The sequence below is a fragment of the Nothobranchius furzeri genome, chromosome 5 (genome assembly GCF_043380555.1).
Source record: "Nothobranchius furzeri strain GRZ-AD chromosome 5, NfurGRZ-RIMD1, whole genome shotgun sequence".
NCBI classification, from domain to species: Eukaryota; Metazoa; Chordata; class Actinopteri; order Cyprinodontiformes; family Nothobranchiidae; genus Nothobranchius; species Nothobranchius furzeri.
Genome location: NC_091745.1, coordinates 78,286,887 through 78,313,787, shown reverse-complemented (window position 1 = coordinate 78,313,787; position 26,901 = coordinate 78,286,887). Strand labels below are relative to the sequence as shown.

Sequence of the window (26,901 nt, the reverse complement as noted above, 5' to 3'; positions counted from 1 at the left end):
GTTTAGGTGTTCGTTTTTTTGTCCGGTCATTAAAACCGTATGCACATTGTCCGTGGTTGTTGTAGCAACCGTTAGTTGCGTCACAACGTGAAGTTTTTGGCTCTGTTAACGAACGAGACACAAAACTAAGCTATAGACTTCGCGAGTTTTTAAACAAACAAATGAATCAGCTGGTTTATGTCATTAGCCGCAAGATAAACAGATGCTAAAGTGTTCGTTTAAAGTTAGCACATTTAGCTACATGCTAGCCTAGCTTACTGAGTGGTTTCCGTCGCAGTAAACAAAAACCTTTTACTCTTTTTTTTACTCACGAGCTTTTAGAGTTTTACTTTGCTGATTAGGATCACCATGTCGGCCATCAGCAGCCTTGTTCCTGCTCGGTTTCTCACCATCACAGCTCATCTTGTCATTGTTATCACCATCTTTTGGTCAAGGGTAAGAAAAAAATGGTTTATCTTTAATCTGATTTCTTGTGCCTGATTTTATTTTCATAATGGAGAAAACTTTATGGGATTTTAGATCTGTGGTTTTATTAGACGTTGCTGTTATATGAAATACCACAAAGGTGAACACACAAACACATTGTTAGAAATTCTGCTTAAACATCAAAGGTAATTAAAACATATTCCTTGTTGTGTTATAAAACGTCATTTAAGTTCCAGGAAGTGTCCTCATTGACCCCTAACCAGCATGTTCTGGTTGTTTCCCTGCCCAAACACACCTGATTCAATGGTTGAGTCACCTGTTTAGCATGATTAGGTCTGCAGAAGCTGTTAATCACCTCTAGGGTTGTCACGGTGTGAAAATTTAACCTCACGGTTATTGTGACCAAAATTATCACGGTTTTCGGTATTATCGTGGTATTGTTTTAAACGTGTTACATTTTCAGGAAACTAAATAAACCCTGTATATCAGGAAAATATTGTCCTCAGTTTGTGTCTAAATTTTGCCTAAAATGTGTTATTTTGTAATTATGTTGTTTATTTGTTTACATATTTCCCCTTAAGTCTTTAAAATACCAATATTTGCCCATAACTTTTCTTATTTTATGTCTGTTTGATGTCATCATTTTAAAAATATTAGACCAGATGATACTCAGTACTCAAGTAGCCTTCTAATCAGATACTTTTTACCCTTACTTGAGTAATAAACCCTATATCAGGAAAATATTGTCCTCGGTTTGTGTCCTTCCAGTGAGCTTTGCAGATGTGGGAAAATGGCATCAGGCAGTAATCGTTGTTAAATTCATAATTATTCTCGGAGAGAGACCAACTCTTATCTGCCCCTGGGAGCCCCGTAATGCATAGCGTCATTTCAACATGGCGGTGTCCGCGACACGGTTTATATGCAGGTAGCGGCGCTGCGGCTGCTTTATATAGCGACTCGTTGCGTTCTCCCTCAACCCAAATCCTCGGATCACGCATTTTAGCTAAAGCGCTAACGTTAGCTTGCCTTGCGTTGACTGTAGAGTTGTGGGTGATGGTCACGCAGATGTGTCATGAGATTTGAAGCGTTGCTGCCTTTCACAGACACTTTTTCTGCTCGTGCTGCAAACAGGATAGCCGTCTTCTATCAGCTTTCCCTCGGCATTCTTCTGGTATAAAAAAATGCCCGTACTTCTGACTTTGTCTTCTTAGAGCGATAATAAATGTCCTGAGTGCTGCCGTCTCCTCCTTTGTCCGTTATTTCAGCTTTAGCTTCAAGAAAGTTTTGGTTGTAAACAACAAAGTGCGCATGTGCCGCCGGCAACTTCAGCAGATGATACGGTGGCTGGTAAGGGTCACCGCGCCTACACCGCAGCCACGGTAATCCACCGAGATAATATAGTTTTTAAAAAAACAAGACGGTTATTATTATTGTCAACTTTTTTACCGGGGTTTACCGCTACACCGGTTACCGTGACAACCCTAATCACCTCTTGGTTAAAAACAGCAGAGCAGAGAAACCACTGAAACATGCTGGATAGGGGCCCTCGAGGTGCAGGGATGGACACCACTGCTCTACGGTCAACATCACATCCAGATTATTCAGCCCTTGAAATAATTTGCAATTGTTTTTCTTTTTATAGGAAAATAATGTAAAAGCATGTTTACCACTGGATTTCACACCAGAGCAGTATGATACCGAAGACAAAAAGTGAGTAGATATGTATGTAACACACTCGTATTATCAGGTTCTCGGATTAAATGATCTCTTTTGTTCCCTCCAGGCTGGTGGTGGCGCTGGCAGTCACACTTGGTCTGTTTGTAATCGAGCTGGCTGGCTTCTTTTCAGGAGTGTCTATGTTCAACAGCACTCAGGGTCTCCTGTGTATCCTTTACTCATCCTTAATGAAATATATATATATATATATATATATATATATATATATATATATATATATATATATATACATATATGACCTTTAATATTCAACAGTAAAGCGACTTCTGGTTAAGGCTGTAACACAAAGAACACGCAGCAGCAGCAGCTAGTGGATAACTAGCTTAGCTCTCTCCCACTTGGTCGGTTCTCTCTAAAAGACAAACGGAATAGCTGAATAAAACCCAAATTACTATAAAATAAAGGTTTGTTATAGGTTAAAGAGTAAGGATGAGTGAATTTGTTATTAAAAAGCTAGTCACTCCCAAATTAACTTTTTTTTTTGCTGATTAACTATATAAATGAGTGTCAATAGTTTTGCTAAGAAATACACACACACACACAGGCTCACAACGACACTGTGACATCATATGGTACCAGCTAACGTTCTAGGGTACCTCTTAGCCAATAGCGATGGCAGATTTAAATTCAAATGCAGTGCAGAGTTTTTACCTGACAACGGCACGACACTGACAGTTTTAGGCAGAAAATTTAAATTTTAACAAAAATGCACTAAAGTGCTAAACTATTTACGACACGTGTCTGCAGCACGATTAGACACACATTTATTTAGTTTATCAGGAAAAAAATGTTGATTTGGGGGTGACTTGCTCTTTAAATGTCAAAAAGTCATCAGTTACAGTTCCATGACTTGTTGGATGTAACGTTATAGCAACAGGAGTCCACGCCAGTGCCGCAGTGGCTCTGCTTTTCTTTCTCTTTGAGCAGTGGCAGTGTGACAGCTACTGGTGGATTCTTGCCGTTTGCAGGTTAGTTTATAACTTTTATTGTTTTCATAAAGAGTTTGTTTCCCTAACAGACAGTTGTCTCCAGCATTGGCTGTCCACTGCAGTGCATCTGTGTCCTTGTCTTTCTTTGTGTTTGAGAAGTGGGAATGCTGGACTTACTGGGTGATTTTTGCAACCTGCAGGTCGGTGTGCCTGTGTGTTGTTGCAAATAAATGTGTTATTTCTCAGATAGTCTACATTTAGAGGAAGCACGTGTGTGTAATGGTTGTGTTTTCCTCATGTTTCCCTCCCTCTCTCCCTCTAGTGTCCTACCAGCCTGTGTGGAAATTCTTCTGTTCATCGCGGTTTTTGGACTGAAGAAGAAGCCTCTATGAAAGAGTTTTCCACGTAAAAGCACTCAGATTTAGTCTGGACATGATTATAGGAACAGATTTAGAGTTTTAGTATTGTATTGATCTGACAGAAGCTGATAGTCATGTTGAGAAACTGCTTGAATGCGCTGCAGAATCCTTCTGCCATTTATTTTTCTGTAAATATTTGTTTTATATTTAAATAAACCCATAAATTATCTGAAAATGCATTTTTCTTCTTTTCCACTGCCTTACAATGTTTGCTAGCCACAAAGTGTTTAAAGAAAGTTTAATTGACTTTAAAGAGCAAGTCACCCCCAAATCAACTTTTTTTTCTGATAAACTATATAAATGCGTGTCTAATCGTGCTGCAGACACGTGTAGTCCATAGTTTTGCACTTTAGTGCATTTTAGTTAAAATAAAAAAATTCTGCCTAAAACTGTCAGTGTTGTGCCGTTGTCAGGTAAAAAATCTGCAGTGGATTTAAATCTGCCATCGCTATTGGCTAAGAGGTACCCTAGAACGTTAGCTGGTACCATATGATGTCACAATGTTGTGAGCCTGTATGTGTGTGTGTTTGTTAGCGGCTCCGCCCTCTCTGTTTGCTAGGCAACAGCATTTGTTGCATTTTTCAAACAGGAAGTAGGAGCGGAGTAATACTCTAGTAGGGGGTGACTTGCTCTTTAACAAAACCAAACAGCATAATGTGCATAACAGTTTGAATTACTTTGCTGACGTTTGTAATTTCTAAATATGTCAGATATTAAGCTATTATTTTTAGTTCAAGACCAATAGACAGCTAACTACATTTATCACGCACACACTAAGATTCACACAATCCACTTATTTTACAAATGGTACACATTTGGTTTTAAACAGGAAAACCATTCATGTATTTTGATTTCACGATGAGTGAATAAACTGCTCAAACATATAACAACCATGTTAATACATGTTTTTAGTGAAAAAGCTATTAAAAATCAAAGATGTCTTCCTGAACTGGCGAGGCTTTAAATCTGTCCAACAGCAGTCTTTTCAATTCAAATTCAAATTCAAAAATACTTTATTAATCCCAGAGGGAAATTGATTGCTGTAGTAGCTCAGAATAATAATAATAATTAAGTCATCAAAGAGTTATTGTATATTACAATGGCTGTTGGCAGGAAGGATCTCCAGTAGCGGTCAGTGTTGCAGCCAAACTGAAGAAGCCTCTGACTGAAGACTCTCTTCCGTTGTCGGACAGTCTTGTGAAGAGAATGCTCAGGGTTGTCCATCATTTTCTTGATTCTCTGGAGAATCCTTCTTTGTATTATCTCCTCCAGCAGTTCCGAAACTACCGAAACTCTGGCTGAGTCCTTGAAAGGGCTTGGAGTTCCTCCATCTTGTTGGCCAGTGATCTCACGTTGCCCATTATGATCGATGGAAGAGATGGTTTGAATTTCCTCTTTCTCTGTCTCCGTTTTGCTCCCGCTCTGCACCCACGCTTCTTGCGTTTTAGCTCATGTGGGATTTGTGACTTCAGTTGAGGTATTATTTCAGCCTGTCCAATATTAATCAGCTGCTCCCGATTGTAAACCAGCTTGTTGCCATGGTTACGCATCATAACAAATGTTCAAAAAGTGAAAAAAGCTTAAAAAAATAGCAGTAAAACGCGTCACAGCACCAGAAACAGTAAAGTATCCAAAAAAATACTGTTTTTCTTGAGAAACTAGAAGAAAAAATGCCCAAGAAAAGGCAAAACTTACATGTAGTCAACATGTAGCCACCCAGAGCAGCGCAGTTCCTTTTGCAGAAGAACCCAACAGGTGAGACTTTTCCCGGAAGGATAGAGGTGATAAAAATTACCAGAAAACATGATTCAACTTTGCAGAATTTGTATTAGTATCTTTTTTTAATACAACAAACAAAAGTAAATAGATCAAAGCATGGATAATGTTTTGTGTCCTCTGGTGGTTCTGACTATTGTTTCCCAGTTTTTGTCTCTGAGGCTCTGGAGCCACTTCACCTCAGCAGTTTTAAATCTAGAACAGTTTCGCACTTTCTGTCTTTATCTACATTTTTGCTGAAAGCGGACTAAAACTAAACTATTTAAACAACCAGAAACAGGTGTGATTACGGGGATTGGTACAGAATGACATGACTCCGCCCATCGGTGCCTCCTAATAACCCTTCCGGGTGAGTGAGACCTTTTTGTTCCTAGCACCGGTGGAATTTCTCGCTCTGATTGAGAAGTAAAAACTTCTCATTTTGGTTTTATCTGACTGCAAGAAAAAAGATTAAACATCGGGTTATGGGTATGTGTTTTATTGAATGTTTTTCTACGAGCGGGGTTCCTTTAAACGTTGGAACATTTTGAGCTGCTAACAGCTAGCTAACATTTAAACGAATTAAATAAACTGAAATGGTGACTAGGAACCCAGCTAGCTGTAGTTAATGTCACGTAGCTTTAAAATATTGAACTATTTTTTGTTGGATTTATTTTGTGCGTTAATAAAATTGTGTGTATTGACTAAAAATGTGTTGTTCGTTGCGAAGCTAGCAGGTAGGTGGGAAACATTTACGTGCGAACACTGACGTGGCGTAAAGAGCGAGCAGAAATTAAATTTTAAATGACTTTTTTAAGCAAAGAGGAAAATGCTAATAAAATACTTCCCCTAAATAACAATGAGAGGCCCAGCCGTAGCGGAGTTTAGATCACATTTAGAAGTTTATCTTGTAAAATCCACGATTATAACTTAAAATGCATCGTTTTACGAACATTTCACGACTGATGTTGTTTTTCTCTCTGTCTTTTTTCCAGCGGTGAACACAGGAACCTCTCTAGTCCTCTCCAGCCTGCTGTCAGTGCTGGTTTTTGCTGGAATGCAGATGTTCAGTAAACAGCTGGGATCCACTGAGTGGCTCACCATCCTGGGAGGTTTCCTGGGCTCAGTCCTCTTCATCTGCTCCCTCACCGTATCCTTCAGATCAAACCGTGGCGGTTATTAATCGTACCGGCTTTGGTGGAAATGGATGACTGTCGGTGGAGCTCAGATCGAGTTCTGTTTTACAACAAACCAACACTCTCGTGTGTGTTTTTAAATGCACAGATTTCATTGTGGTTGCTGCACCTTAACTGCGTTTGTCAGGCTTTCAATAATCTAGAAAACCTGGTATTTGGAAAAGGCTTCCAAGCCAAGGTCTTCCCAGAGGGTAAGTGATGGCAGTGTGGCGAAATAAACCATATTCTGCTTTTATCTAACATGTTTATCTTCAGAACTGTTTAAGCTTTAATGTCACACGATCCTTGTTCTGCAGTTAGTCATTTCTAACCATGACAGGTAGAACATTTTCTGATATTCTGGCTGCGTTCTCCTATTTCTGCAGTTCTGGTTTGTCTGTGCCTGTCGCTGTTTGCATCTGGCCTGGTGCATCGCGTGTGTGTCACCACCTGGTGAGTGACCCCCCCCCCCTTTCACAACTAAAACGCTGCATATTTAAGCTGTTTCCTAACATTTTGCCTCTTTTCTTCACCCAGCCTGATTTTCTCCCTCTTCGCTTTGTTTTACATCAACAAAATATCCGCCGCCCTCTACCAAGCAGCCGTCCCTGCAGCTCCTCCGGCCAAAGCTGCCAGCAAGATCAAAAGGAAGAACTGATCATATCCAGTCTCACTTTTCTTTCAATAAATCGATAAGATCCAGGTGTTGCTGAAACTCTGTTTTGGCAAAGTTAAATTGGTGAACCACATTTAAAGTGGTTGGCTACCACAAAATGACACATTTTTCCCTCTACATTGATTTTGAAATGTGCCCTCGGCTTCTTGTGCGGCCTTAAATCAATCTAGACATAATCCTTTACAGTCCCATCAGTCCTTTTCCTCAGCTCAGATGGCTGTAGAGAGATTCGTACATCCTGGTATATTATACGTCCAACAGTGTCGGGTAAAGGTTGCTTTGTTTTTGTTCATTTTGTAATTAAACTTTAGAAAAGACTTTGTGTTCTCTTTCCTCCACAAAACCTGGATGTTTTAGTAAAATCTTAGTCCCGGCATGAGTGATGAAGGCTTGTTTCGTGTTGAAGTGATCTTTTCTGCAGGCGTTGTACCAAAAGTGTTACCCAGGTTAGGTTTTATTTGTAAGGATTTAAGAGAAATTCGTCCTAAATGACTTTGGTTTCTTGAGGAGTAGCCTGTTCCTAAAACGTTGAATGCCTTAAACAAAACCCGAACCTCTGAAGGAGCAGGATGCAGCCTCCTGGGAACGTTGAGGAATGTTTTAAAATGAGACTTTTGTTGTTTTAAAGGTCTGTGTGTAACTGTTTGTGTGAATCTGAGTAAAAACACTGAGTGATGGGTAAATGTGATGAAAGAGGTGGTTAAAGGGGAAACGAGAAACTTTAAAGAGCAAGTCACCCCCAAATCAACTTGTTGATAAACTATATAAATGTGTGTCTAATCGTGCTGCAGACACGTGTCGTCAATAGTTTTGCACTTTAGTGCATTTTAGTTAAAATTAAAAATTTCCGCCTAAAACTGTCAGTGATGTGCCGTTGTCAGGTAAAAACTCTGCACTGCATTTGAAATTAAATCTGCCATCGCTATTGGCTAAGAGGTACCCTAGAACGTTAGCTGGTACCATATGATGTCACAATGTTGTTGTGAGCGTATGTGTGTGTGTATTTGTTAAGGGCTCCGCCCTCTTGGTCTGCCAGGCAACAGCATTTGTTGCATTTTTCAAACAGGAAGTGGGAGTGGAGTAACACTCTGGTAGGGGGTAGGGGCAAGTCACCCAGTTCAGAAGATAAACATGTTGGAAAAAAAGCAGAATATGGTTAAATGCTCTTTAAAACAGTTGATTTGGGGGTGACTTGCTCTTTAAGAACCACACGTGGACAAAAAGCTTTAGTTTGTTATGGTTTTAAATCGTCCGTTTATAGTAATACGAGTCTTTTTGAAGACCTCTGCTGCCTTTTTGCCTGTTTTCCATTCAGTCCTTGATGGTGACGGTGTAAAGTGCTGAAAAGCAAACATGCCAGGGCTAAATTACGCCTTTAGCTGATGAATAAGGTCTTACAGTCACATTTTTAGGAGAAACAGATCCTGCAAAGACCTGAAACAAGCAGAGAAGCTCCATAACTGAGTCAAGCGGTTATCTTCTGTTTTTTTGTTTTAATCAATGCAGCAAATAAACGAGAATGTGTCGATGTCGCAGGTTCCTCTCTTTAGGGTCTTCTGCCTGAAGGGGTCAAAGGTCAGAGTTGGATGTCCTAACAAACACATCTGGAAATGAACATGTACTAGACTCATGACCAAAAGTCTGGCTGTTTGGAAGATTTAACAATAAAAATGACTTCAGCACAGAGCTGAGCGTCTGACTCTGAAACAGCGTGAGACTCGGGACAGGAAGGTGTGCCTCCTTCCTCGTGTGCACTCGGGACCCAGACTCGGTGTTCAACGGGAAAGCACGAGGAGGAGTTTTCCTTTTTTCCCTCTCCTTCCCTCTTCCTCCACATCGTGTTGGGCGTTTCCAAACCACTAAAATAAACGTTCAGCCAGCCACCGCACTCGTCTCTGCACCTCAGAGCTCCTCCAACATCCCGATCTGGTAAGAATCCCAGCAACTTTTACGCTCCAGAATCCGTTCTCCTTTGTGTTTGTTGCAGCTTGAGGGGAGTTATGTAGGACCGAGTCTTGTGTCGTCCCTCCGGGTAGTTCAGTGTTATCCAGAGAAGTTCTCTCTCTCTCTCTCTCTCTCTCTCTCTCTCTCTCTCTCTCTCTCTCACACACACACACACACACGAGGCTTTAAATGCCACATTTTGCTCAGACTAAATCGGTGAAGTCTAGAGAAAGAGGAGAAATGGGGTAATGATGGAAGTTTCTGAGCCAGAAGATGATGTGAGTCCTAAAGAATTTGCTTTGTGTGCCAGTAAGACCAACGCCCACCTCCTCACTAAAGCCTGAGCTGGTGTGAAAGACACCCTCCTCACCTTTCAGTCACTTCATCTGGTGTAAATAAATAAGAAAAGTAAGATTTTTGAGTTTCTAAGTGTGCTGCAGGAGTTCAGCTGTGAAATCAACAGAAGAAATGAGAACGCAGAAAGTTTCCATTCCTCTTTTTTTTCTTTCCTCCTTTCAGACGAAACTCCTGCAGCCATGACTGACCTGGAGAAAGCCATGGAGTCCCTGATCACCGTGTTCCACCGCTACGCCAAAGAGGGCGGCAACAAGAACACGCTGAGCAAGAAGGAGCTGAAAAAGCTGATCGAGGGCGAGCTGCCCACCTTCCTGAAGGTAAGGACCGACCCCCACCCACCCACCCGTGTCCTGAAGCCGGACCTGCTGCTGCATGTTTTATCTCCGCCCTTGTTCTGACTTCATGTCGTGTGCCGACTCTGATCCAGAGCCAGAAGAACCCGGACACGCTGGATACCATCCTGAAGGACCTGGATGAGAATAAGGATGACGAGTTGGACTTTGAGGAGTTCGTGCCCTTCGTCGCCGGCCTCACGATCGCTTGTGAGAAACATTACAGTTTGGCCAACGAAGGCAAGAAGGGCAAGAAGTGAAGAGTTCACCAAAGAGGAGAGTTTATGACCCAATAAATATGACCTTTGACTAAATTCGATGTTTGTTGGATTCATTTAGCTTTTTATGAGCAAATCTCTTCATGAAGCTTTTTGGTGAAAAACGGATTTCTTGAACACGTGCAGTTGTTTTAGTTTAGATGAAGATTTAGGAAAAAGCTTCTGAAGCACTGGGAGACCTGGCAGGTTCACATCTCATACCCGACATGCCGATAAATCCTTCGCAGTGGCGGCTGGCCAGTAGAGGGCGATAGGGCGCCGCCCTCCCAGTTTTCCCGTGTTTTTAATTTTTATTTAAAAAAATAAATAAATAAAATTAACAATAATCACATATTCTAAGTTAATTATGTGTTTTGTAACAAAAATAAATCATATATATATATATATATATATATATATATATATATATATATATATATATATATATATATATATATATATATATATATATATATATGTCTCTGCCGGGCTCTGCCGATCTTTGCCGAGAGGTGGAGGCTGTGTGCTGTTTTTCAATCGCCGAAACAAGACGGGACCAGTTGTCCAATTGCTGACAAGAATATCAAAGGGTAGGAATGGGAATGTATCCAATCAGCGTCGACGTTGTTTCAGAACGTTTCAGAAGCATGATGGGCGATGGAGCTACCGCCAAAGGTTTCGTTGGTGTTCGGTAGAACTCGGCAGAGTCGTTTTTGGTCGTGACGCAGATGTAACATGGACGCTGCCGGTGACTACAACCAGCATGGATACCGGACCTCATCAGCCACTGAATTCAGTTCGGTCTTCTCCAGTATCCGTTCGAGAGGAGAACTATGGTGGAAAAACTTAATGTCAAAGAGCTTAGACCAGATCAGCCCGACGTAAAGATAAGCCAGCAGGAGAAGGAGAAGGGTAAACTGTACACACCACGCTTCTCCCGAAATTGGTACACCAGGAAGCAGTGGCTAGCTGGATGCAATCACGCTAATGCGTTATTTTGCTTTCCGTGTTTGTTATTCAAAACGGCTGGGACAGATAAGGCATGGATGAGTCAGGAGTTACAGACCTGAAACATTTTTCTGAGAAGGTGAAGAAACACGAGTCATCCCGGGCACACATGGACAACAACACGGTGAAGCTAGCCATGCTAGGCAGCAGAGCTAACGTTGCCATGCAGGGAACAACAGCAGCTGGGTGCAGAGGTAAGCTGTACAATTTCTGTGAACAAGACAATCAGAATCAGAAATCCTTGGTTGTCCCACAAACCGGGACATTTGTTTAATAACATGTTTAATGTGCAATAACTGTAAAAGCTAATTTCAACACACATACCTATTATACATATTTAATCACGTAAATGTGTATTTCATGTAAATTTGTGCATACATCAATCTGATTCCATTTTACTTGTTACACTTCTGCTGCAGCAAACAAATTTCCCAGCTTTTGGGACAATTAAACTTTTCTGATTCTCAATTAGATGTTTTTACCTCAAATGTAAAAACATCTCATTGAGAATCAGAAATGTTTTATTGTCCCAAAAACTGGGAAATATGACATTTGTAAGAGGATACTGATGACATTATTTCCTATGAAAGTGTTTCCTATGTACTTATCTGTTGTTTTTTTATTTATCTACTTTAAAGAGGATTAAGACTTTCCTTGAGGAACACCATGACACAGGATGGGCTGAATGCTCTTGCCATGCTCTCCATGGAAAAAAAAGCTTGTCACAAACATTCCTGACTTCAGTAAAAAGCTCATCGAGAGCTTTGCCACTCAGAAGGACAGAAGGGCAAAATTTCTGTACAAATGAGGTAACACACACACACACACACACACACACACACTTGATCTTTGTATAAAGTTGACCTTGGCACAACACTCCAGAAATATTTAACAGTGTAAATTTCTGGCATTTTGTCTAAGTAGTGTTTACTACCATTACTGTAACAGTGACCTGCTCATAATTTTTGGTTTTCACTCAAATGTTGAAATTAAACAAAATGTTTTTGTTACTTGCCTCTTGCATTGCCTATTTACCATTTATGGTCGTGTTATTTTATGTGCAATTTAATGCAGTATTTTTCAACCTTGGTCCGCAAGGCAGCGGTCCAATAGTCAGACACACCTGGATGAATCAGTTTGTCCAATGATGTAAGACAGGAAATAAAAGAGCTGTGCTTAATTCAGGAAATAGTGAAGTTGTGCACAAAGCTCAGAAAGCACAAGTTTGTTTAAAAAAAATATAGCACAGCCCCACCAAAAATATTTTTCACCAGCCGCCACTGCTTCTGGAGTCGGTCAGCTAGAGGCATCAGAGATTAAATCACAGGCAGAGGAATTTCATACTTTTACTTTTTGGTGCCGCAGCATTGGAAGCTCTCTTGATCTTTGGGAAAAGCAATATTCTCAGGATCCTTTTAAGGCTTGGAGGAGAATAAAAGTCCAGAAGAATCCTTCATTTCTTTATAGCTGGAGAGAAAAGGCTTCTTTTGTAAGATTTTAATCTGATCAGCAGACTGCAGCTTTCTCAGAAGCTTTCATCTATCTGACTTGCGCTTCTATGTCCAGTTAATAGTTAAAGAGCAAGTCACCCCCGACCAGATTCTTACTCAACTCCCACTTCCTGTTAGAAAAATGCAACAAATGCTGTTGCCTAGCAGACCGAGAGGGCGGAGCCACTAACAAATACACACACACACACACACACACACACACACACACACACACACACACACACACACACACACACACACACACACACACAGGCTCACAACGACATTGTGACATCATATGGTACCAGCTAATGTTCTAGGATACCTCTTAGCCAATAGCGGTGGCAGATTTAAATTCTAATGCAGTGCAGAGTTTTTACCTGACAACGGCACAACACTGACAGTTTTAGGCAGAAAATTACAATTTTAACTAAAATGCACCAAAGTGCAAAACTACTGACTACACGTGTCTGCAGCACGATTAGACACACATTTCAGGGGCGTGTCCAGGGAGTGGCCTGGGGTAGCACATGCCACCCTTGGAATCTGATTGGCCACCCCAGGTGCTAACACACTAATTTACCTTTAAATAGTCTTTTCATTGTCCACAAAAGGCTTGGGGGTAAAACAAAAAAAGCATAACCATTGGTGCCACCCATGCACAAAGCTGTGCCTCACCTGGGCCACCCCATTTTAAAAGATCTGGACACGCCACTGACACATTTATATAGTTTATCAGAAAAAAATAAGTTGATTTGAAGGTGTCCCCCCCCCCCCCCCCGACTAGATTCTTACTCAACTCCCACTTCCTGTTAGAAAAATGCAACAAATGCTGTTGCCTAGCAGACCGAGAGGGCGGAGCCGCTAACAAACACACACACTCATAGGCGTCATTTTAACCGGGGACGCCGGGGACATGTCCCCGGCAAAATTTGTGATTGGCAGCTGTGTCCCCCCCCACTTTAAAAAAAGCCTGCTGATGAGGATTTTTGTTTTACCAGCTCAGATCTTATACCAGGGGTCGGCAACCTGTTCCCATCAAAGAGCCATTATTACCCGTTTCCCACAGTAAAGAAAATACGGGGAGCCACAGCAGACGCAGCGTTGTGGGCGGGGCCTACCCTCAGACAGCAGAGAGCTGCCCACAACAGGTGACAGCAGCAGGTACCGGTCGCTCGCATGGGCGTCGCATCCGTGGGGGATTCAACACCCACACTTTTCCAGCTGTTTTGCTCACCTCCACACCAGTCTGGTTTCTTTATGTCGCACTCACTCTGTTGGCCTCATCTCCTTCTTCACCTCCGCTTCTGACAGCCGATGTCGGGTTTCCAGGAGAGCAGGAGAAGGAGGGACGGAAGAGCTCGACTGAATTCATAATTTTACATCTTGACATTAGCTGTACAAAGTCTGAGTTTGATCAAGTGAAGAACAATAATTTGCAGAGGTTTATAACAGGCGCGGCGCCAGGTTTTCACTTTTGGGGGGGCCACGGTAATTCTGGACGGACCTTAATAAGCAGTGACTTAAGTGAAGCAGGCAGGTCGCACTAGAAAATTTTGTTTAAAAAGACGTCATAAATGTGTTCCCCCGTCATTTTTATTTCTAAAATATGAAGTAAAAACTCCCAATTTAATTTTCATTCATTTGTCATTAATATGTAGTCTACACCCGTGCGTTAAGTGGACCATCTTCCAGTGAAAGCAAAGCTTCCAGCCCACCTCTCCAAATGCGTAAAATGTGCATCACAGCCACTAGGCGCGCCGCGCACCATCAGCTACGTCAGCCCAGACAAAAGCAGAGCAAATAGAGAAAGAATAGAGGATAATTGTGTCTGGATGTGGATGGAGATTACATTTTACAGCAGCCTGATCATCATTTAAATACGTAAACCATCACCTGTCTTCTAGTCCACGCTATCAGCATTATTTTAATTGGTGTGTGTGTGTGTGTGTGTGTGTGTGTGTGTGTGTGTGTGTGTGTGTGTGTGTGTGTGTGTGTGTGTGTGTGTGTGTGTGTGTGTGTGTGTGTGTGTGTGTGTGTGTGTGTGTGTGTGTGTGTGTTTTCCACTTCAAACACTGGTCTAACCAACCAGACCAGCGTGTCCAGTAACATATTAATGTTACACTTCATGTAGGCTAGGAACGTTCCACCTGCCGTGGCCCGACCGCTTCTGCTCCACATGAACTTAGTGCGTGATCAAATATCTCTACAGGTGCTTGCTGAGCTGAAGAGCTATTCTGCCTCAGACTGGATGCGTAATGCGTCTCCATATTAGAGACGGGAACAAGCGCTGTTCAGCCAAAGTTTCATCATTTCATAAAAAGAACATTTTTACAAGTGACATCCCTCAGAGAGACCGGGTTTCCAGAACGCTTCAGTGGGAGGAAATCTTATCGCACGCACCGCGGTTCTGTACTGCGCTGCGAACCCCTCAGATCTTCAGCCCACTGTCCACCGTGGGCACTCCGAGCCGCGCTGAACAGTGTCCAGTATAAAGCTCTGATGTTCTGATGGGAATCAAGTTACCTCTGCGATGTGCGCAACGATTAAAATGTCAGCTCATCCATGCGCATCAGTGCGCGTCGGGGTAATTCTTTCAAAAGAACCAACATCCTTGAGTTTATCCGTCAATATGTGGCAAGGTGGAGAAACGAAGGCCTGGACTCGATCCCCAGACTCCCGGGTGAGAGTCATGCGCTCTAACCAGTCAGCCAAAGGGACATCTCCTTGGCCAAGTAGCCAGGGCACATGATCTATCGAGACACTGTGACAGGACACTCACACTGCCACACCTGATTATGAAACTTTGGCTGAATAGTGCTTGTTCCTGTCTCCAATGTGGCGACGCATCCAGGAGCCTGTCTGAGGAGAAGCCCAGAATCTGACATCCTCCAGCTCAGGAAGCGCCGATATGATTACGCACAAGCGTGACGCGTCAACCCGGTCTCACAGTAAGACCGGGTTGGACCTGTTCAGGTTTACGCAGACAATCTTTACATTTAGAATTAGCTTACAGATGTAAAATTAATGCAGTAAAATATAAAGCATTTTATTTAAATATCCATTCATTATTTTACAAGCACAGAGAGCCGCATCAGATGGATGGAAGAGCCGCATGCGGCTCCAGAGCCGCCGACCCCTGTGCTAGCCTACTTTATTGTCCCCAGCAATTTTTAAACCCCACTCAAGTGTATGGTTATTGTCCCCAGCAATTCTGACAACAAACTGACGCCCTTGCACACACTCACGACATTGTGACATCATAATGTACCATCTAACATCATAGTGTACCTCTTAGCCAATAGCGATGGTAGATTTAAATTCAAATACAGTGCTGAGTGTTTACCTGACGACGGTGCATCGCTGACAGTTTTAGGCAGAACATTTAAATTTTAACCAAGATGAACTAAAATTAGTGTCTACACGTGTCTACATCACGATCAGACACTCATTTATGTAGTTTTTTCAGCAAAAAAAATGTTAATTTGGAGTGACTTGCTCTTTAAGGAATTAAAATAAATAAATAATAGATAAAAAGGCCTCCTAAAGCCAAAAGCTGAACCTGTGAAATGTCAACAGGTCACAGAGAACTTAGCCCATAGAGAAGAATACGTAGACGCCTCATTGGGCGCTGGAGAGCATGACAGCAATGCCGCCATATTGGGTGGGTCTCACTCTCCAAACCCAACTGGAGTCAACACAGAGTGAGCAACTATGCCTGTTTTATGTGCAGCCTCCGGTTGCCACAACCCGCGCACTGTTGAAAACAGATAACGTGGGATTACTGATACCTGTTGGGATTTTATATTCTAATTTATTTAACTTATTTTATGTAATTATATTTATATTTTAACTATCATGCCATACCACATACTGTATCTGATGTTGTGAAAAAGCACGATAAGATGTGTTTTATTGGTTGAGTAAACACCTTACTCAGTAGAAAGCAATGCACTGGGGGTAAAGGAAACCCATCCAAGATGGGTGAGAAGCTCGGTCATCCGGGAGGGGCTCAGAGTAGGCCCGCTGCTCCACCGCGTCGAGAGGGGCCAGTTGAGGTGGCTCGGGCGTCTGGTCAGGATGCCTCCTGGACGCCTCCCTGGGGAGGTTTTCCAGGCACGTCCAACTGGGAGGAGACCCAAGGAAAGACCCAGGACACGCTGGAGGGACTACGTCTCTCGGCTGGTCAGGGAATGCTTTGGGATTCCCCCAGAATGGCTGGCCCAAGCTGGGGAGAGGGCTTAGGCTGCTGCCCCCGCGACCCGACTCCGGATAAGCGGAAGAAAATGGATGGATGGAGAAACTAAATAGAAATAAACACGTTTTAAAATGACCAACTACAACTGTTGACACAAGTCTGTCACAAAAACCCGTTTGCTTTAGTTGAATCTTCAACCATGTTTGGTGTCACTGCAGCAAAGTATATTCTCAACAAGAATTAAGGATGAAAGAATATACAAAGAATTAAAAAACGCAGATATGTAAAAAATATGTAGTTTTCCACAGAAACACGGGATTGGTCTGAAGAGGAGAAGGAACATCAGTCAGGACATGCAGATGTGCTCAGATTGAGGAATTATTGGAAATGAGGAATGTTTTCCTCTAGTCTGGCTTAGAAATTCCAGCTGTTGGTTTTTCAAAGGTAACCTGATGAGATTTCTCCCACGTGCTTCCTAAATCTTCTCCTAATCGAGTGCTACCTTCCTACCTTAACTAAATTGGCCTAAAACATTTTATTTCATGCCTTTTAACAACGTTCGGACGTAGTAGAGCTAACGTAGCCCCAGCTGCTAAAACGGTGGGATTCAGTCTCCAGCAGGCTTTTTGTGCAGATCAATAGTTTTCCCTTCGGTCAGGAATCTTGGCGTGACCTTTGACCCAACTCTCACCCTGGATTCTCATGTCAGTTCTCTTGTTGGCTCTTCCTTCTTCCATCTCAGGAACGTTGCTAAGCTGAGTCCCGTTCTGTCCCGCTCTGAACTTGAGACAGTTCTCCACACCTTCATCTCCTCACGCTTAGACTACTGTAACTCTCTTTTCACGTGTCTGAGCAGAACCTCCCTGAACCGTCTACAGGTGGTTCAGAACGCCTGTGCTCGGCGTCTGACCAAGTCCTCCAAACACACCCACATCATGTGAGGGATCAAGCCAAATGAGTGGAGGAACACAGGCAATTTCCAAAAATAGACTCTTTAATTTCCTTTTTGTTTTAAAATGTCCTCACAAAAACAGCTCGAGCTCATAAAAGAGGTCAAACAAACAAACAAACAAACTGAAACTCAAACTTCTAACTTAACATACTGACTGACTGAAACCATAACCGACCTAACACACAAGGGTATATATACACACTGGCTGATCAGACCATACGAGCAATAGGGATTACTAGACAAACATTTACTAACTAAAACCAAAACCACAAATCAGTACAGTCAGATTGTTAATAAACCTAAACGTCCTAACCCATAAACCTAACTATTTAACTTCAAACTTAAATTAATTAACAAATGACAAAATAATAAACTAAAGGAAATCCTTCAGTCCCCTCTTCAGGGAGCTATTGGTTTGGTCCCATCAGCTCCTCCTGTATTTAGCTGACAGAACCCCTTCACCACTGTTTGCCTGTCCCATCTCAGGAAGCAGGAAGTGGAGAACCTCTCAGCACCGGTAGGAGAAAACAAATCAACTTAAATTGAACAAATGAAAGGCATAAAATACAGCAGTTAACTAAATGTGCGCGCTTACAATTAGAACTAATGCATTTTAGCCGTCTAAACAATAAATCCAAAGAAATATAAACATACAAACTGCAATCATAAAAGTGCAAGAGTGTACTAACGTTCACCGTTGTGTGGACATGGATGTGGCCATCACACCCCGCTTCTCCTGCAGCTTCACTGGCTGCCAGTCAACTTCAGGGTTCATTTCAAGTAGGGCTGGGGGTAAACGATTATTTTTAAAACGATTATTCTGACGATTATTTTATCGAATAGTCGACTATTCTAATGACTATTTATACAATTAATCTAATGATTATTTTTCTATTGCACAGTTAATAAAAACCAAAAAATCTCTAATAAATTCCTCCAAAAAATTGATTAATTGTTACTGTAAGAGAAAAAAACACTACAGGCCTCCCATTTTGTATAACACTGCTTTTATTGTGTTGGTTGGTTATGTTCTGGTGACGTGTAGAACTTGGGAGTGCAGGCTGCTGCCTGAGAGGTGGTTGGAGACGGAGTGTCTCCATGCTGCTTTGTTTTGGTCACTTATGTGCGTGAGGCGAGTGGTGTTACGACTCTTCCTGGGGAGTTTGGCTCGTGTGCAAAAAGGAAGGGACAATAATATGGGATTTAAAAGTTAAAATGATGATCGGGTTTATTTACAACTACAAAAAACCAAATCTTTCCATCCACAGGTTGGGAGTAATAAAACTAATTCTGCCTGTGGGGAATTAAAACAAAAGTACAGATAACTAGGGATGTCCCACTGGGCAAAGATTACAGGGTTTTGGACCAAAATAAGAATCTCCAAAGGTCCAAACTCTAAACTGGGCGGTTAAACCAACCTCAAGGTGATATTTTAAACTAAACCGAAAACCCAAAACACTCTAAATGTAACAAAAGGGAGATTTTATTACATTTAGACATTTATTAATTTGTACCACAAATTATTATTTTTTATATGTGTTCAACATGTTTAAATATCGCTTGTTTAATTAACCAACATTTCTAGTGTACAGCGCCTTGTTTGGTTGTAATGCCTTGTGAATGCGCTTTATAAATAAAATTGGATTGGATTGTAAAAAGATGAACTCTAAACCAAAACGTAATAGCTTATCCAAACGCAAGAAGCGGTTAGCGAAAATGCTAACAGTAGCTTTACCAACGTTAAGTTGCCAAGTTTAAATAAACCAAAAACACCCAGCAGCAAACAGACCAGCTCGGAGGAGAGACTGCTACCACCAAAACAGCTCTCCTCATGTCTGAAAGAAGCTCCTTTATGAAGGGAGAAACGCTCCCGGTGATGTTCTACATCTGCTATAGAGACGGAGCAGCGCATTTGACCCCGGAAGTTGTTGTCCGTTGCCGGGAAACGAAGGCGGGCAAAACAGGAAAGGAACCTAGTAGCGGATGGACTTTGTTCCGGGTCTTCGGTATTTGGCTGAGATGTTAGTGAAGGCGGAGAAGAGGGCGAACTAGAGGAAGAACAGGCAGATTCCACCTCTATTTACAAACTCCTGGGGATGCAACAAGTGGGCGCGGTGCGTCGACTACCGGATCTGACGTCGACGAATTTTTAGAATCGAGCCGTCGACGTCATCGAAGCTTCGCTACAGCCCTAATTTCAAGGTCCTGGTTCTGGTCTATAGGGCCTTACATGGACAAGCACCATCTTACATTGGTGATCTTCTTAGTCCCTACACCTCCAGCAGGTCCCTGAGGTCCAGTGATCAAAGCCTACTGGTTGTGCAGCACCAGGCTAAAGGTCAAAGGTGACAGATCATCTGCTGCTGTGGCCCCCAGACTCTGGACCTCTCTCCCCCTGAGCCTGAGATCAGTGGACTCAGTGGTCTCCTTTAAAAAGCAGCTGAAGACTCACTTGTTCAAGCTGGCTTTTGTATGACCTTCTTCACCTCTCTCTCTTTATTCTGCTCTCCCCACCTATTCCACCTTCCTCAGGATCCACTGATTTCCCTCTTTCCTGTTCACTCTCTCTCTTTCTTAACATTTTTTTATCACAATTGTCTATTTTTGCTTATTTTAAATATATTTTTAAACATTTTCTAAATGCTTTTTTATATTTTTACATTTTTTGTTTTTATGAAGCACCTCGTGATTTTTATCTTGAGAGGCGCTACAGAAATGATATTTTCTTCTTCTTCTTCTTCTTCTTCTTGATCACATTTTTACTGATATGCTGCTCTAGGCGTAGCTTATTTTTATTTGTGCAAACATGAGATTCGTGATAAAAAATTTTTTTTTGCATTTTTTAACTGATAAAATATTTTTTTGTCCCTCATCTTTGAAGATGAGGGACTCATGACTAGAGTTGCCATGGTTACCAATCAAACGTATTTGCCACATAAAATACCATCTGACATGATATTATTTTCAACATGGAATACTTAAAAAAACAATTGTTACTGTTATTTGCCTTGATTTACCGCTGATGCTAAACCTGACCTGGGTTGTTGTTTCACATGTCATTTCTACCACAGGGTGTCGTCCAACCGTGACATTCTGCAGACGTGTTGCACTCAAGCATCTTCAGATTCCTTTGAGAGGAAAACATGTTTTAGTGAGTCCACCGCCTTTGGCCTGGGCGCAGAATAAAACGACAAACCCGAAAACCAAAACTTCAATAAAACTCTAAAGCTGCTGGTGATCAATAAGGAACATAACTTAATGTAAGGTAATAATAATTTAAAATCAACAAAATTAACCGTAAGGTAAAAATCTTTACTTTTTGTTGAAACAAAGATAATTTCAGAAATTTTTAACATAGGTTTGTTTTAATAAGACATTGTCGATTCAGATGTCTATTTAAAAAAAACAATAAAAACATATTAGTGTAATTATAAATAATAATTTGAGACTAAAAAATAAAGTAATTTTGAACATGTAGTACTTAGATCCTCCACCAGGGGGCAGGATTCACATATGGGATTAGGATCAGGCAAATAATGAAACGAGGAAAACAAATAAAGTAAAAGTTGCATTCACGTGTAACGCAAAATAAAACATAAAAGTTCCCAAATGATCCCAACTGTTTTATAAAACACCGGCTAAACTAAAGCTAAGGAGAGACTTCAGCTTTACACCAGATAAGCAAACATGTTTTTTTCCTGCTAATCTTTGTATCCGTTCACTTGAAAAATACCTAAAAACTGATTTTTTTAAGTATGTTTATATTTAAGACGCTGAGTTAAAATGACTTAAACAGAACAAATTGTCAGCTAGTTTGAGGATTTTGAACAAAAATGATCCTCTAATCTTATTCCAGAGTCCCTGATGATGGACATGAAGGCTACTCTAGTGCTGACTTTCCACCTGACCTGAAAGCAGCTTAGACGCGTTTTAACCGCAAGCTCCCTTCCAACCAGGAGTGATTTAGCCGCAAAACAGGAGCAAAAGTGTTCCATGCCGCTGGCCCTGCAGGCACAAAATCACGGGAGAATTGCAACACTACGTGTGATTTCAGAATTTCACACAAGCAAGAAGAAAGACAGTTGCATGTATCCAAAAATGTCGGTGGTGTACTTTTCTGCTCTGTTTACATTGACTACGGAGGTTTCGTAGTGTGCATTTTCTGCATGTGACTTTTATTTTGAAAGTTTCCAGATGTTCCACTGCTTTCGTGAAGCACAGATTGTAAACAGAGTGATAGCGTCCCCTTGCTTCTGGGAAGTGACATTTTGCTGCCGGTAGATAGGAATGGAAGTACGTTTCACGTCCGGTTGTAGCCGGGGTCAGGTCTTCCAGATGACACGCCCTGCTTTAAAATCTGCTAAACCTTAAAGAGCAAGTCACCCCCTACCAGATTCTTACTCCACTCACACTTCCTGTTTGAAAAATGCAACAAATGCTGTTGCCTAGCAGACCAAGAGGGCGGAGCCGCTAACATATGCACACGTACAGGCTCACAACGACATTGTGACATCATATGGTACCAGCTAACGTTCTAGGGTACCTCTTAGCCAATAGCGATGGCAGATTTAATTTAAAATAAAGTGCAGAGTTTTTACCTGACAACGGCACAACACTGACAGTTTTAGGCAGATTATTTAAATTTTAACTAAGATTAAGTAAAGTGCAAAACTATTTACTGAACGTGTCTACAGAGCGATTAGACACTCATTTATATAGTTTATCAGAAAAACAAGTTGATACCAGATTCTTACTCCACTCCCACTTCCTGTTTGAAAAATACAACAAATGCTGTTGCCTAGCAGACCGAGAGGGTGGAGCCGCTAACAAATACACACACACAGGCTCACAACGGCATTGTGACATCATATGGTACCAGCTAACGTTCTAGGGTACCTCTTAGCCAATAGTGATGGCAGATTTAAATTCAAATGCAGTGCAGAGTTTTTACCTGACAACGGCACGACACTGACAGTTTTAGGCAGAAAATTAAATTTTAACTAAAATGCACTAAAGTGCTAAACTATTGACGACACGTGCAGCACGATTAGACACACATTTATATAGTTTATCAGAAAAAAATTTGATTTGGGGGTGACTTGTTCTTTAAAGTTTCTGAAGATCGGACCAATGCTTTCAAAGAGTAGGAGGTCCCTGAATCTTAGAGGCATGTTTGGTGCTCCAGAGCCAGTGATGAGGTAGCTCCCATGTGACTCATGTTCAGGCGTGTGACGCGACTCAATAAAGGCAAAACTCATTCGTCTGTCAGGCCAACACACCACACTCAAAACAGGTCACAAACTCCGAAACACACACCTTCTTTTGGGGTCTCATCAGATATTTTGTTGTTTGAAATATTCAGAACTGTCGGTCCAAACCAACGTGCACAAGAACCGAGCTTTAAACCTCCACAGCAGCCGAGTCTGTTTTTGAAGCTGAGATGACTCCTTCGGTTTCCCACTCGTCCGTTGAAAGCCAGCCGACTGGAAGCTCTTTTCTTCTTCTCTTTTACCCCCCAACGGGTCCCTGCTGGGGGGTCGCTTCACTCCTTGACCAGCTTGTGTTACTTCCTCTCAATGACAGCGAGCAGGTGTCCCGTTGCCGTAGAGAGGAAGGAAAACGAATCTACAGTATCGCGTGGACGTCAACAACAAAAACATTTATCCTTCTGCAAGCTGCCATGCAGGATTTACGTTTCAGTGTCTCTGCTGGAGACGGTCCGCTGGTCCCCTTTAAGTCCTCAACATCAGCAAACGAGCGAGTGTCTTTCATGATGCCATCTATTATTCAGAACTAAGGTTTAACTGGTGTGAAATCAGGAGCTAAGAGCGCTCATCCTTTTAAAAGTTTACAACGGTCCAGTTTAGTCTACTGACAAAAACACAAAGAGCTGGTTTTGTTTCTAGAGTTTCATCTAAAATAATAAAGTTTAACTCTTAAAATAAATCTATTTATTGGCTTTAATGTTCATGGTTTTTGGGAACATGAATGTGATTTATTAAGGGGGTGGTCCTCCCTAAGGGGGACAGTAGGGTGGCCATCATTTTTCTATAGGTGGTTGCGGCCCCCCACCTGGCCACCCCCTTGGGCTGCCACTGTTTAATATTACTTTAAGCTTTGAGCGACACTAAGCAGGTTTTGCATATTAACCAGTTACCTGCTAAACAGTTAGATATTTTCTGTGCTGGTAGCTAACTAAAGGCTAGCAGTTAGCTTTTTCAGTTCACCGACCGTTTCTAAAAACACAAGAAGACAAAATAAGTTTATTTTCTGTTGGCATCATGGCGGATCCTGGATGTAAAAGTAAAAAAGGAATTTTATTGGAAGCCTAATAGGCTCGACACACGGGAGGCCACATCGCCTCTCCTCCATTCATTTTCAATGAGACGTGCGCGACAAAGCGATAATCGCGGGTCTCCCCCCTACTAAGCGAAACGCAAAAAACGTGTGTGTGAAATTTTGTGCTCGTGCACATGTCGTGCACAGGCGACCCAACGACGCGTCGCTTTTATTACCTGACACACTGGAGGCGACCCGCGGCAGCGGCCAGTGGCAAAGCCGTCAACGCTTTCTGTGCCATGGCGAAATCGAATCTTCGGTTGTTTTGATTGGCTGTCAGGTTGGAGGGAATTAAGGTTTTTTAAGCGGTTCAGAGTTAAAAAAGTGGTAGATATGATGTTTCGCAAGGTGCTGCTAGATTTATGTGAAATCTTACAACAACTTCCCACGCTGCGGCCTTTTTGCGAATATCTCTATATTTTTTGGTAGAAATATTGTACAGTTCTGGGAAATCCGTCACAGCAGGTATCTACTTCTCCTCCATGTTTGCTCAGAGGTGTACGGAGCATCCTGTCCGCTCATTGGTCAGTGAATGAAACCTCCGTTGATTGGTTCTCGTCCGAGCGACAGCGATGAAAAGTTGAAAATATTTCAACTTTCTGGGATCGCGTCGTTGCTTCGCCAGTGCACGACATGTGCATGAGCGCAAAATTTCACACGCAAATTTTTCGCGTTTCACTCAGTAGGAGGTAGACCCACGATTATCGCTTTGTCGCGCACGTCTCATTGAAAATGAATGGAGGAGAGGCGATGTCGCCTCCCGCGTGTCGAGCCCATTAGGAGTGACAGGAGGGCATGGATGTAGTTTTCCCTTTAGAAGTGTGTGTGTGTGTGTGGGGGGGGGGGGGGTGTCTTTACAGTATGTTCTAATGGGAAACAGGCTTCAACACAAACGGTTGTTTTCCGCTTGGTCCTAGAGCTCATCCAGTGTCAGTTTAATATAGCGTAATATTGTTTTTGGATGGTAAAAAGTGCAGGGGTCAAAACTTGACTTTGGAAAAAGTGGGGGGGACATGTCCCCCCCCCCCCCAAATGATGTCCATGCAGGAAGGGATAGGAAGTCAGTAACTCATAAAATGTGGGAGGCAGCAGAGGGCCTTTTGTTGGTTGTGGGGTAGAAAGAGGAAATGAGCCGAGGCCAGGAGGGGAAGATATGGTGACTTGGCCATCACTGCTGACCCACCATCAGGAGGATGTTGTGGTTGGGGGTCGAAATACCCAATGAAGGATGGTAACCACCTGATGACTTCAACCCCTCCTAGCCAAGGCTGCGTTCACTTAAAGTGAATGGTAACATGATGCACCAAAGGATGTATGTGTTAGAGAGGATTCATGTTAGCGTTAGCTCGTTGTTAGTGCTAGCTACAGCAGGCTGCAGAAGGGTTGTTTGTGACAGTTGTAATTCCACTTTCCACCAGTAGGGCCAAGAAGCTGTTTAGTGTTACCTTAAGTGGAAGTTGAGACTTTTCTAGCATTCTTGTAGCTTCAATGTTAGCTCTGACTTTTTAAACCCACTTCGACTGTTTTGGCAGCAGCAGCGAAGCAGCTGCAGATACCCCCCCAAAAAAGGGAAAATTCAGGCCTAAAAACTTTCCCCTGACCTGTTTCCTCCAGACCAGCGTGCGCTGAGCTACTTTCAACAGCTTCCACAGCAAACACAAATATCCTGCTGCCTTTGGGGAGCCCACAGAGAGACAGGACACGTGGAGCTGAAGTGGGTGGAGTGAGGCACATTTCAGGGGCATGACTCACCACGGCGTGTGTGTGCATGTGTGTGTGTGTGTGTGTGAGGGGTCGTGTGCATGTGTGTGCCACACAGCGAGTTCACTGTTTAAGAGGCCCGACTTCAGCTGCAGCTGGTGACACAGACGTTTCCATTCTTCACCTGGAGAACAGAAGCTGTCAGGTGAGTGCTCTCCGCTCGAAGGGGAGAGAAAGGGAGGGAGGTGGGGTGAGAATGCATGAAATCTAAAAGCAGACCATAATAATAATAAAGCAGGGAGCCTAAAGAATGAGGAGGGTGTTTCCAAATCTGTGCTGCTTGAACGAAGGCTGCATGTTTAGTTTCTCCAGGATTTAAATGTACTTTCTGTTTGATCCTCACAGGCCTTTCATCCAGCATCCACCATGGCCCGTCTGGATCAGGTCATCACAAGCATCGTGAACATTTTTATTCAATACGCCGACGACGAGGGCAACAAGGGCCAGCTAAACAAAGAGGAGCTGAAAAAGCTGCTGGAGCAGGAGATTCAGAGTCCTGAGCTGAAGGTGAGCAGCTACGAAGATTTGCCAGCTGATTTTGGGAGTTTTCTTCTGTTTAACTGTGACTAAATGGTCTCTTCCAGGATAAAATCAGTGCAAATGACATAGAGGAAGCCATGGAAATGCTGGACAAAAATCACGACGGCGAGGTGAACTTCCGGGAGTTCTGTAGATGCGTGAGCGACCTGGCGAAATGCTACTACCACAAGCAGACGGGCCGAGGTGGCCGGAGAGGCAGGGGCAAAGGGCCGGAGGAGGGGCAGGGAGACTGAATGATGATGAAGAATAAAAAAACTCTCCTGTTGCACTAAAGTGTGTCTAAATAAATCATCTCTGTGAAGTCTGACTGGTCAAGTTTCTGTCGTGGCGGCGCCGCGTTATTCTAAAGAAACGATCCTTTCTCTCACTGGCGGCTCTGACTGTTTTGTGTCATTATTGAGACAAAACGGAACAAACGGGAGTAAACGTTCTTCCCAACACGCTGCATGAAAACTAGCAAAGACATTTAAAGCGTCATTGATGAAGTTGTCTGCTGTCTGTGAGTTTAGGAGCCTGGTTGGGATTTAAAGAGTCGCTTTCACAAACGGAGCAGGGATGAGACGGGCGAAGGAAAGGAATACCGCTCACGGAGCTGCTCCGAAGCGC

General features: G+C 42.5%; 4 protein-coding genes across 9 annotated transcripts; all 4 read left to right on the top strand.

The window, feature by feature from the left end:
• The first annotated feature begins 41 nt into the window (after positions 1-41).
• Positions 42-3,686, top strand: tmem107l (transmembrane protein 107 like). Of its 2 annotated transcripts, none has more exons than XM_054741162.2 (5): positions 42-435; positions 2,069-2,136; positions 2,210-2,310; positions 3,196-3,292; positions 3,415-3,686. In XM_054741162.2, the coding sequence occupies exons 1-5, from the start codon at positions 349-351 to the stop codon at positions 3,482-3,484; spliced, it is 423 nt and encodes a 140-aa protein (XP_054597137.1). In that variant the 5' UTR covers positions 42-348; the 3' UTR covers positions 3,485-3,686. The 2 variants fall into 2 exon arrangements, with proteins under 2 accessions (XP_054597137.1, XP_054597136.1); XM_054741161.2 differs by lacking the exon at positions 3,196-3,292 and adding an exon at positions 3,035-3,131.
• A 1,910-nt stretch (positions 3,687-5,596) lies between these two features.
• Positions 5,597-7,434, top strand: krtcap2 (keratinocyte associated protein 2). The gene is made up of 5 exons (XM_015950428.3): positions 5,597-5,755; positions 6,262-6,416; positions 6,590-6,653; positions 6,828-6,894; positions 6,979-7,434. Exons 1-5 carry the CDS (start codon positions 5,752-5,754, stop codon positions 7,097-7,099), a joined length of 411 nt encoding a protein of 136 aa, XP_015805914.1. The 5' UTR covers positions 5,597-5,751; the 3' UTR covers positions 7,100-7,434.
• Positions 7,435-8,558: 1,124 nt separating this feature from the next.
• On the top strand, positions 8,559-10,064 carry s100a10b (S100 calcium binding protein A10b). 2 transcript variants are annotated; one of them, XM_054741167.2, is made up of 4 exons: positions 8,559-9,046; positions 9,372-9,469; positions 9,581-9,735; positions 9,846-10,064. In XM_054741167.2, exons 3-4 carry the CDS (start codon positions 9,598-9,600, stop codon positions 10,008-10,010), a joined length of 303 nt encoding a protein of 100 aa, XP_054597142.1. In that variant the 5' UTR covers positions 8,559-9,046; positions 9,372-9,469; positions 9,581-9,597; the 3' UTR covers positions 10,011-10,064. The 2 variants fall into 2 exon arrangements, with proteins under 2 accessions (XP_054597142.1, XP_054597141.1); XM_054741166.2 differs by lacking the exon at positions 9,372-9,469.
• Positions 10,065-18,136: 8,072 nt separating this feature from the next.
• Positions 18,137-26,602, top strand: s100w (S100 calcium binding protein W). 4 transcript variants are annotated; one of them, XM_070551188.1, is made up of 4 exons: positions 18,137-18,172; positions 25,609-25,900; positions 26,101-26,262; positions 26,340-26,602. In XM_070551188.1, exons 2-4 carry the CDS (start codon positions 25,763-25,765, stop codon positions 26,526-26,528), a joined length of 489 nt encoding a protein of 162 aa, XP_070407289.1. In that variant the 5' UTR covers positions 18,137-18,172; positions 25,609-25,762; the 3' UTR covers positions 26,529-26,602. The 4 variants fall into 4 exon arrangements, with proteins under 4 accessions (XP_070407289.1, XP_070407290.1, XP_070407291.1 ...); XM_070551189.1 differs by having other exon boundaries at positions 18,141-18,172; positions 25,786-25,900; XM_070551190.1 differs by lacking the exon at positions 18,137-18,172 and adding an exon at positions 20,788-20,806 and having other exon boundaries at positions 25,786-25,900.
• Positions 26,603-26,901: the final 299 nt, after the last annotated feature.